This window comes from Engystomops pustulosus, chromosome 2 (assembly GCF_040894005.1).
Source record: "Engystomops pustulosus chromosome 2, aEngPut4.maternal, whole genome shotgun sequence".
Classification (NCBI taxonomy): Eukaryota; Metazoa; Chordata; class Amphibia; order Anura; family Leptodactylidae; genus Engystomops; species Engystomops pustulosus.
Genome location: NC_092412.1, coordinates 128,802,901 through 128,814,894, shown reverse-complemented (window position 1 = coordinate 128,814,894; position 11,994 = coordinate 128,802,901). Strand labels below are relative to the sequence as shown.

General features: G+C 45.0%; 2 protein-coding genes across 2 annotated transcripts in view; one reads left to right on the top strand and one right to left on the bottom strand.

The window, feature by feature from the left end:
• Positions 1 to 598: 598 nt before the first annotated feature.
• The window catches only part of MMP28 (matrix metallopeptidase 28), a 48,676-nt gene continuing 37,280 nt past the window's right edge, over positions 599 to 11,994 (bottom strand). The window contains exons 7-8 of the mRNA XM_072136376.1: positions 4,351 to 4,518; positions 599 to 1,075 (exon numbers count right to left, since the gene is read on the bottom strand). Coding sequence (XP_071992477.1) covers positions 702 to 1,075; positions 4,351 to 4,518 — 542 coding nt within the window. The 3' untranslated portion in view covers positions 599 to 701. The remainder of the gene's footprint in view (positions 1,076 to 4,350; positions 4,519 to 11,994) is intronic.
• The window catches only part of MDH2 (malate dehydrogenase 2), a 313,892-nt gene continuing 306,680 nt past the window's right edge, over positions 4,783 to 11,994 (top strand). Inside the window, exon 1 of the mRNA XM_072136378.1 lies at positions 4,783 to 4,790. The gene's annotated coding sequence lies outside the window, so the exon portion shown is untranslated. The remainder of the gene's footprint in view (positions 4,791 to 11,994) is intronic.

Sequence of the window (11,994 nt, the reverse complement as noted above, 5' to 3'; positions counted from 1 at the left end):
CCGGTAACGCTATCCTTCTTACACTGCGGTGTTTGTTTGTAACACCCAGGTCCCCATTAACTTCAATGGAGTTCATGTTTGGCCCAAAGTTCAGTATGACGTCCAAGTCACGAACCGAATTTTAATGTGAAATTCAGACCAACACATTGGGGCACATTTACTAAGGGTCCGCAGCCGCGAATCCGTCGGGTTTTTCCCGAATATTTCCGCTATGCGCTGTATTTCACGGAATTGTGGCGCACGTGATCGATTTTTGGCGCAATCGCGCCGACTTTCGCGCGACAGAAATCGGGGGGCGTGGCCACCGGACAACCCGAAGGATTCGGAAAAAACGCAGAATTTAAAAAGCCATTTGTGTCGCAAGATCAAGCACTCACATACACCAGAAAAAAGCAAGTGAACTTCGGCGGACACCTGGTGAATATCGGCGCACGGACCTTAGTGAATCCCAGCAGAACCTGAATCAGCGTCGGAGAACCCGCCGCTGGATCGCAACTGGACCGGGTAAGTAAATGTGCCCCATTGAACCACAATTTCAACCAACCCGCTCGAAATTTATCAGCAAAAGCATAAAAATTAAAAAGAAATTTTCAGGAAATGTAACCATTGTGATTTTATTGTATATTTTTTGTGGATGGTCAATCTAAATGTAACATAGGGTGTTTGGAATTTATCTTTCACTACCTACAAATTATGATATATCAAGAATTTTGGCAGCCAAGCCAAGATAAATCTTGCATCCACTTCCCAGATGTAGAAACTTTCAGGTTTGCTTGGTTAAAAGTCCAGTAGTTTTCACCTTTGAAAAAGTAGATGAAGCCGTTTGGATGATTTAGAGCTGCATTAGTGTTGTGAGGAACACCTTTCCAGTCTTGAAGACTTCGTGGGTAATATGGCTCCACTGTCAGTGATTTCTCATTGAAAACATAGTATTTGTCCCCTTTGAAAATGACCAAATGTCCAAGTGGCTTAAAATATAAAGCTGTATCAGGGTGGCGTGGGAGTCCATCATCACTGCACTTACGAGGAAAGCCAACCTCTAATCTGGAACCTTTATATCGCCAACATCTTCCGCCTGGAAAGTTAAACAAACAAAATCAGGGGTGTCTTAAAGGCACATTTCTATTGCTAAGATAAATAGCTAATGTATATTGTTACCTGTACTGTGTGTGCTTTACTACACAACTTTTACAATTACGATTGGGTTATGCACACGCAGGCAAAGAAATTGTGTGATATCTGCATTTACTGTGAGAGTGGTATATCAATAGTTTTGACATCTCTTACACCGACCTAATTTCATACACACAATAGACTCTCCTTATTCCTGGTGACCACAACAAAGACCTCTCAGGGAAAGTAAAATTAGGATTGGTTCCCATGACACCTAATGTTTTTCTTACTGGTGTCAGCACCCTTTGGTCTTGTGTGGCTGGTGTCTCGTGTGCATAGGGTCTGCATGAGTGATTCTTTCTCTGTGTTTATGCGTGAGCTTGTTCTGTGAAGGAGCAGAAGTTCAGAAATCAACCCAAACTATACTTATTAATCACTAATGTGATAGAAATAAACCAAAAGATGATTCATCAATGTATTATATGATACAATCTGCAACAAAAGCACATACAAAATTGTCACAGGCAGCATGCAAAATTTTTAATCTACACCCCACAAAGTTATATGGACACATTCAGCGTATGGGGGACAGATGCATCCACCCCAGGCCTCCACTGAGGGTACACTATGGGAATCCCCATTGATGTAACTGTCCATATAGCAACATTTGCATTACTGGGTAAACAACCCTGAACACCATCAGTAGTCCATCACTGTCTTCTGTCGATGTTCACTCCTACTCCCGATTTCAGGGGGAGGGGATGGAGCCGGGCAACGTATTCCACTGTATGAGCATACAATCCAATATGTCCGGAATCCTCCCGATATATCCCTACATAAGTGGTGTGAAAGTCTTTTGCCTGCGTTTTTAACAAATCTCTTTATGACCCATGTAATGCCAAGTGAATGCCATGATCCATGAATGCCAAGTAATGAAACAAAAAAATGTGACACATTGGGACAAATGTATCAAACTTTTGGCTTGCCTTTTTCTTTAAAGGAAATTACAATTTGCTTTTATGCATTATAAACCAAACATACCTTGAGGATGCTGTAGCTACACTGATGCAGAAACCTAACTTGTTTCATCCCTGAACTTTTGCTCAAAAAACAATTATAAAATTATCATAATGAGGCTCTGTCGCTCCTGTGACTGGCCCGGCGCATCTCCTCTTACCCCAATTATGCACTGCTTCAGAGAATGATGTAATCACTGTGTTGTAAAAAAGTGATGAATCACTACACCATCCCCAGCTGCTATGTATTAATCATCCAGCTCAGGTTGATTAGTCCTGTCTGGACAGTTCAGCCTGCATGCAACCCAGCTTTCCCAAGCTTTTCTGAATTTTATAATTGTATTTTGACAAAACCACTTGGTACAGGGATAAACAAGATATGTTTTTGCATCAGTGTAGCTACATCATTCTTAAGGTGTGTTTGGTTCACAATGCATAAAAACAAATAGTAGATTTCCTTTTCATGTTGCATGTATTCATTTGCGACTTTTTTGCGCCTAAAATAGTTTCTTTTCAAAGTTCAACATTGTCTAGTTTTCTGCAGTTCCAAGAGTTATCACCTGAATCCAGATTTGAAAGTTGCAACTTTTGAAAAAGGCCCTTGACCATCCGTAGAAATTAGCTGGGAACTGAATGCAACTTTTGGAAACTTTTAGCGACTTTAGTGAATTTGCGACTTTTTAAAATCCAAAGACTAAAGGTTTTGTTTATTTGTGTTTTTCATACTTATACAGGGACTTCTGCTGTATGTTTTTTAATTTATTTTTATTCATGTTTTAAACTTTTTTCACTTTATTATTACTTTACACTTGGGATTGAACCAGCAATGCTCTGAAGCGCAAGTCACTGCACTGCAATACTAATGTATTGCTGAGCTTTGTAAACTGCCTGAGCATGCAAGCTCATGTGCAGACAGTTTACAGTCAGCCCCGGAAAGGTACTTACTGTGGGAGTGATCGGGCAGCCTGGGGCACTCATCAGATCCCTGGGCTACCATGAAGAGAATCGGATGCCCTCATAAGTTGATCGAACAGTGTCGTTCGATCACTAGTCGAAGCAAGCTGGTAACCCCTTACACAATACGGTCATGCTTGACTGCAGTGTATAATGGGTTAATACCTGCAGAGGCAGCACCGACCATATCACCAGCTGTGATAAACTGGTGTCAGAAGCTGCTTGTAACTGTAGGTGCATTTGAGCCAGGGCACTTGAAAAACAGATGTACAGTTACATGCATTTGCGGAAAGGGATTAAAGGAAACCTACCATGATAGCCAAGCGCGTATCACCGTGCGCTGAAGCTGCTTCGAATATAAAGATTAGAAAAGTGTTTAAAAGCATTATAGCGCATTATGGAAATAACTAAGATATGCTCCAGCGCTGAGCCCTGAGCTGCAACACATGTTGCAGAAGGATAGCCGAGGGGGGGCCGACTCGATTCACCACTTTATGTCACATGTCACTCTTTTGGACAGGACATAGTGCCAAGGACTGGACTCTGAACATCATAGTGATGTATGATTCAAGGAATGTCTTCTTCCTAGAAGAACATCACCACAGATGTAATCATAATAACAGATAACAGATCAGCGCTGCAGTATTGCAGAAAAGAACGGTATCTCATATCACTGTGATGCACAGAGCGCTCAGTCCATGAAATCTGGCTACCAAATGGTCTGGTCATAGACAAGGTGGGGCCCTGGGCAAAACTAGAAGTGGGACCCCAAAGTAAAACTATTTTATGAACAGTCACTTTCCGTGAGAGGCTCCATTAGTCCTGAACAATAATAACACTTTGTAGTGTTACAAACCATAGTATGGTAAGACAATCTGTAATAAGGGACAGTAGGAGAATTTTATAGGAGATAGACAGATAATAGGTAGATTGATGATAGAAGATAAATATGAAAGGTGATATAGATTTATAGATATGTGATAGAAATATAGATGCATAAGTAGTTTATATACAGATAGCTAGATAGATGAAATAAGATAGATATGAGAGATAAAAGACTGATCAATTGATGGATCGATTGATTGACTGATAGATAAATAATAGGTAGTTCACATGCAGGGGGCCCCTTTAGGACAGGGAGCCCTGGGCAAATGCCCAGTTTGCTGCCCCCTAACACATTCATGTTATTTAACTTTAAAATTTACAATAGAAAACTAGCACATTTTGCTAACTAAAATCCCACTCAATTATCAGATGTTTTACTAACCTTTGAAAAAGTAGAATTTTCCATCTGATCCTGACACAGCTGCAGCTTCAATGAACGCTGGTAATTTTTTCCACCTTTCTTGTGAAAGCTGAGGCTCAGAGACATTGCCATTGGGGGAAATCATCCAATAATTGCGACCCTTGAAGATGTACAATGTTTGCTTCAAATCTGTGCAAAAAAACATTCACATAATTATGAAGTGGGGCAATCTATATTTACAATGGGTAAAGGCAGAAAGTATTTTTCAGACTTTAAATTTTTCACTCTTTGTTTCATTGCATCAAAAAAGTCCTTTTTTGGACATTAATCTACACCCTATCTTGACAGAAAAAAACAGAAGTCTAGATATTTTTGCTAATTTATTAAGAAAACTGAAATATCACATATCATAAGCATTCAGACTTAGGCAGCATGGTTTGGCACTGGGCCTAGAAAACCTGCTATTTGGCACGCTTACTAACACTAAAACCATCTCCTTTACAGGCGCAAGACGCAATAAGGGTTTCCGGAGAAACCCCCACTCCTCTCAGCCGGTTCACAGTCCTCAGCCAACCAGCGGCACAGAACCAAGTGCTCCTGTTGGATTTTCTTCACTAGAAAGCACTGGCATATTCTTGGGGTTTTCCCTTTCGCCTACAGGTGAAACAAAAAGGTTGCTTTCTGGTTTTATGCCACCAGAGAGATTCATGACTGGCCAATCTTTGTTCCTGAAACTTAACAGGGGCAACCTGTTGAGAAATCCAAGACATCAGCAACACAGGCGCTCACATGACCAACAGCACCCAGAGGATGCAGCTCCTGCCCCGACCAAGAGGTGTTGTACAGGTAGCAGATTGCTCCACGGTGGTCACCAGACCCCTCTTATAGACTTATTTTTATTGTTTGCTTGTTTTCAGTATTTATATACATGTTTATTGCTAACTTGTGCATATTGCTAATTATATACCACTTTGTCTATAACTTCTCATCCTCTAGCAGTTCTTCCAGATCCACCAGCCGGTAGCTTCTGGGCCCCGCCCCGGGAGCCACTTCCATGGAAACTCACTGTCCCCTTAGGGTGTTGCAGTCAGATGCCCTGAAGGTAACTTGTTTTAGTCCTACCCCACTTTTCTGGTGCTGTCTACTCTGGCCTTGTGCCTAGTCGACACTTTAGGTTATCTGTGTTCACTTTATCTCAATTTTCTACACTTTCCTCTTTACTTTTCCTTATCTATTTCCTTTCCCTGAGCTATTTTCGCTCTCCCTCTCTGCCTGTCCAAACCCCTACTCCAGAAGAGGGCGCAGATTACATATGGGATGCACAGACAGAGGGCACAGATCCTCCTTCTCCAGGAAACTCACTTTAAGACAGGACATATGCCTCAGTTTCGGGACTGTCATTATATTTCATGGTAACAGACAAATCCAGACGCTGGAAGAAAAGGGGTTGTGGACAAACACACAGAAATTGATACATCACCCAGGTGAGTATAACACTATGTTTGGATAATTACACACCCTTCTTTTCAAGCAAAATATGGTCTTTGATACATAAATAAACAATTCAAGTACCTTTTAGTATAAGATTATAATGACCGGACAAATATAGCGATAGAAGGACATTGTTGAACACAGGGGCGTAACTACAGTGGTAGCAGCCATAGTAGCCACTATGGGGCCCGCAGTGTTAGGGGGCCCCGTCATCCTACCTGACATACTAAAGAGTGGAGGATATGCACCATTATATACATATTATGCTGCACATTGTACAGCATAACATATAAATAGCATATATGTGATATATATGTATATACACTCACCGGCCACTTTATTAGGTACACCTGTCCAACTGCTCGTTAACACTTAATTTCTAATCAGCCAATCACATGGGGCAACTCAGTGCATTTAGGCATGTAGACATGGTCAAGACAATCTCCTGCAGTTCAAACCGAGCATCAGTATGGGGAAGAAAGGTGATTTGAGTGCCTTTGAACGTGGCATGGTTGTTGGTGCCAGAAGGGCTGGTCTGAGTATTTCAGAAACTGCTGATCTACTGGGATTTTCACGCACAACCATCTCTAGGGTTTACAGAGAATGGTCCGTAAAAGAAAAAACATCCAGTGACCGGCAGCTCTGTGGGCGGAAATGCCTTGTTGATGCCAGAGGTCAGAGGAGAATGGGCAGACTGGTTCGAGCTGATAGAAAGGCAACAGTGACTCAAATTGCCACCCGTTTCAACCAAGGTAGGCAGAAGAGCATCTCTGAACGCACAGTACGGCGAACTTTGAGGCAGATGGGCTTCAGCAGCAGAAGACCACACCGGGTGCCACTCCTTTCAGCTAAGAACAGGAAACTGAGGCTACAATATGCACAAGCTCATCGAAATTGGACAGTAGAAGATTGGAAAAACGTTGCCTTGTCTGATGAGTCTCGATTTCTGCTGCGACATTCGGATGGTAGGGTCAGAATTTGGCGTCAACGACATGAAAGCATGGATCCACCCTGCCTTGTATCAACGGTTCAGGCTGGTGGTGGTGGTGTCATGGTGTGGGGAATATTTTCTTGGCACTCTTTGGGCCCCTTGGTACCAATTGAGCATCGTTGCAATGCCACAGCCTACCTGAGTATTGTTGCTGACCATGTCCATCCCTTTATGACCACAATGTACCCAACATCTGATGGCTACTTTCAGCAGGATAATGCGCCATGTCATAAAGCTGGAATCATCTCAGACTGGTTTCTTGAACATGACAATGAGTTCACTGTACTCAAATGGCCTCCACAGTCACCAGATCTCAATCCAATAGAGCATCTTTGGGATGTGGTGGAACGGGAGATTCGCATCATGGATGTGCAGCCGACAAATCTGCGGCAACTGTGTGATGCCATCATGTCAATATGGACCAAAATCTCTGAGGAATGCTTCCAGCACCTTGTTGAATCTATGCCACGAAGAATTGAGGCAGTTCTGAAGGCAAAAGGGGGTCCAACCCGTTACTAGCATGGTGTACCTAATAAAGTGGCCGGTGAGTGTATGCTCTATATGTATAAATGTGTGAATGTAACTTGTATATGTGAGTATACAAATATGTATATTTTTATTAAGTGAGAAGGAGGGGCCCCATGCAGAAGACTGCTGTGGGGCCCTGCTTCTCCTAGTTAAGCCACTGGCTGAACAACATGAAAAAATAGCAAGGTCCACTTAGATAAATATCGAAACGCACTTGTATATGTATTATATTAAATGTAAACATGTGAGCATACAAGGATCAATTAAAAAAAAAAAAAGATATCCGTTCTGATATTTATACCTGAGGGGGACCTGGTAGCTAACTGGAAATCGAGAATGCCTCCCTTAATAATAGGGATTTGCGTCGATCAAAAAAAAAAACACTTGGTTAAAGCCTTCGAAAGTTATTACCAGATAAAGTGACACACGCTGGTTTTGAAAAATAGGCGTTGGTCATCAAGGCACAAATGAACTAGGTCAGAAAGGGGTTAATAAATTAGCAAAAATATCTAGATTTCAATTTTTTTCCTGTCAAAATAGGGTGCAAAGTGTACATTAATGAGCAAAAAAAGATCTTACTAATTTGGTGCAAAGAAACAAAGTGTAAAAAATTTAAAGGGGTCTGAATACTTTCCGTTCCCACTGTATATAGTATCTGGTGAATATGTAAGTACTTCAAAACCCTGCATTCTTTATTAATAGAGATGAGCGAACATACTCGTCCGAGCTTGATGCTCGATCGAGCATTAGCGTACTCGTAACTGCTCGTTACTCGGACGAGTATTTCGCCCGCTCGAGAAAATGGCAGCTCCCGCCGTTTTGCATTTTGGCGGCCAGAAACAGAGCCAATCACAAGCCAGGAGACTCTGCACTCCACCCAGCATGACGTGGTACCCTTACACGTAGATAGCAGTGGTTGGCTGGCCAGATCAGGTGACCCTGGGATAGACTAGCCGCTGCCCGCGCTGCTCGGATCATTCTCTGTCTGGATGCCGCTAGGGAGAGAGCTGCTGCTGCTCAGGGAAAGCGTTAGGGTGTTCTATTAGCTTACTGTTAGGCAGGAGTGATTCTAAAAGAACCCAACAGCCCTTCTTAGGGCTACAATAACGTTATAATTTTTTTTTTTTTTATTTGCAGCTAGTACCATATTGTGAGGAATTAGCAGGGGGACTTGCTACCGTTGTGTTTAGCTCTTAGTGACACACATATCCACCTCAAACACCAAAGTGGGAAAATTTATTAGGGGTTTGAGTAGAATTAGGCACAGTCTGCCAGTTTCTTTTTATTTTACGTTTATTTTTTTCATAACTCAGCGTCATCTCATCTGGCATAGTAGTGTGCTGTAATACTTGGCTAGAAAATAGCCATAGGAGAATACAAACGTCTTAATTACGCCTACAGTAGCGTTATATATATTTGATTTCTGGTTGATCTGCTGGTGGCTGTACTTGCTGCAGTGCATCTACTATCAAATTGGGAGCAATTTGGAGTCAGACTTGCGACCACTGTGTTTTAGTGACGCACATATCCATCGCAAAGACCGAAGTGGGAAAATTTATTAGGGCCCGGGGTTGTATTTCAATTAGGCACAGTCTGCCAGTTTCTTTTTATTTTACGTTTATTTTTTTCATAACTCAGCGTCATCTCATCTGGCATAGTAGTGTGCTGTAATACTTGGCTAGAAAATAGCCATAGGAGAATACAAACGTCTTAATTACGCCTACAGTAGCGTTATATATATTTGATTTCTGGTTGATCTGCTGGTGGCTGTACTTGCTGCAGTGCATCTACTATCAAATTGGGAGCAATTTGGAGTCAGACTTGCGACCACTGTGTTTTAGTGACGCACATATCCATCGCAAAGACCGAAGTGGGAAAATTTATTAGGGCCCGGGGTTGTATTTCAACTAGGCACAGTCTGCCATTTCCTTTTTTATTTTACGTTTATTTTTTTCATAACTCAGCGTCATCTCATCTGGCATAGTAGTGTGCTGTAATACTTGGCTAGAAAATAGCCATAGCAATAGGATAGCATCGTTTGGTTTTAAAAACTAAAAAACACAAAAAAAAAACAAAAAAAAAAAAAAAGTTAAAAAAAAAATACAAGTTATAACTCTCATTTTCAAAATGTTTAACCCGAGGGCTAGGGGTAGAGGACGAGGGCGGGGACGTGGGCGTCCAACTACTGCAGGGGTCAGAGGCCGTGGTCCTGGGCGGGGTGAGACACCACCTGCTTATGAGGGAGCAGGGGAACGCCGCAGAGCTACACTCCCTAGGTTCATGTCTGAAGTTACTGGGAATCGTGGTAGAGCACTGTTGAGGCCAGAACAGTGCGAACAGGTGATGTCGTGGATTGCCGACAATGCTTCGAGCAATTTGTCCACCAGTCAGTCTTCCACGCAGTCCACCCATGTCACCGAAATCGGCACTCCTCCAGCTCCTGCACCTCAGCCTCCTCCCCCCCAGTCTGCCCCCTCCCAGCAAAATTTGCCATTTGAACCGGCATACTCTGAGGAACTGTTTTCTGGACCCTTCCCACAGTCACAAACCACTTGTCCGGTTGCTGATGAGCAATTTTCCGATGCCCAGGTTTTCCACCAGTCGCAGTCTGTGGGTGATGATGACCTTGTTGACGTAGTGGAAGAAGTGTGTAAAGAGGTGTCCGACGATGAGGAGACACGGTTGTCAGACAGTGGGGAAGTTGTTGTCAGGGCAGGAAGTCCGAGGGGGGAGCAGACTGAGGGATCGGAGGATGATGAGGTGACAGACCCAAGCTGGGTTGAGAGGCCGGGTGAACACAGTGCTTCTGAGACGGAGGAGAGTCCTCGACCAGAACAGGTTGGAAGAGGCAGTGGTGGGGCCAGACGGAGAGGCAGGGCCAGAGCTGGTGCATCAGCGCCAAATGTGTCAACTAGTGAAGCTCCCGTGGCGAGGGCTCCTGCGGCGAGGGCTAGATTTTCAGAAGTCTGGAGGTTCTTTAAGGAAACACCGGATGACCGACGGACTGTGGTGTGCCACATTTGCCAAACCAGGATCAGCAGGGGTTCCACCACTACTAGCTTAACTACCACCAGTATGCGCAGGCATATGAATGCTAAACACCCCACTCAGTGGCAACAAGCGCGTTCACCTCCGGCCGTGCACACCACTGCTCCTTCCCCTGTGTCAGCTGATAGTCAGCCCCCTGCCCAGGACCCTGCCACAAAAACCCCATCGTCACCTCCACGATCCTCCACAGCATCCACCAGCGTTCAGCTCTCCATACCCCAGACGCTGGAGCGGAAACGCAAATATAGTGCAACCCACCCGCACGCCCAAGCCCTTAATGTGCACATCTCCAGATTGCTAAGCCTGGAGATGCTGCCCTATAGGCTAGTAGAGACCGAGGCCTTTCGCAGCCTCATGGCGGCGGCCGCCCCTCGGTATTCGGTCCCCAGCCGCCACTACTTTTCCCGATGTGCCGTCCCAGCCCTGCACCAGCACGTGTCAGACAACATAATCCGTGCCCTGACCAACGCCGTTTCTGACAAGGTCCACCTGACCACGGACACGTGGACGAGTGCTGCCGGGCAGGGCCACTATATATCTCTGACGGCACATTGGGTTAACTTGGTGGAGGCTGGGACCGAGTGTGACCCTGCGGCTGGTCATATACTGCCGACGCCGAGGATTGCGGGGCCTACCTCGGTCCAGGTGTTTGAGGCCTACTATGCCTCCTCCTCCTCCCACCCCTCCTCCACCTCCTCCTCCGAACGACCATCCGTGGGCATGGCGCCATCAGTCGGTAGCTCTAGGCACAGCAGCAGTGCCGTCGCTAAGCGACAGCAGGCGGTGCTCAAACTGCTGAGCCTAGGCGATAAAAGGCACACCGCCCAAGAACTATTACAGGGCATCACGGCGCAGACTGATCTGTGGCTGGCACCGCTGAACCTGAAGCCAGGCATGGTTGTGTGTGACAACGGCCATAACCTGGTGGCGGCTCTGCAACTCGGCAGACTGACACATGTGCCATGTGTCTAATAGTTCAGCGTTTCCTCAAGACATACCCCAATCTGTCTGATTTGCTCACGAAGGTGCGCCGCATCTGTGCGCATTTCAGGAAGTCCAGCACAGATGCTGCCACTCTCAGGGCAGCGCAGCGCCGCCTCCAACTGCCCGCTCACCGACTGTTGTGCGACGTGCCCACGAGGTGGAATTCAACACTGACCATGTTATCCAGAGTTTACCAGCAGCGCCGAGCGATTGTAGACTGCCAGATGTCAACTTCCACCAGAACTGGTAGTCAGGTCAGTCAGCTTCCTCAAGTCTACAATGAGGAGTGGACGTGGATGTCTGATATCTGTCAGGTGCTGAGTAACTTTGAGGAGTCAACACAGATGGTCAGTGGCGATGCCGCCATCATCAGCCTCACCATCCCGCTGCTTGGCCTGTTGAAAAACTCTCTGGTCAGCACGAAGTCGGAAGCTTTGCGCTCCTCACAAGAGACAGGGGAAGAAGATTCCCTTGTTGATAGCCAAAGCACCCTTAGGTCTGTTTCTCAGCGCATATCGGAGGAGGTGGAGGTGGAGGAGGATGAGGAGGAAGAGGAGGAGAATGTTGGCGAGACACAAGAGGGGACCATTGTTGAGTCCTACACTGTTGAGCGTGTATGGGCA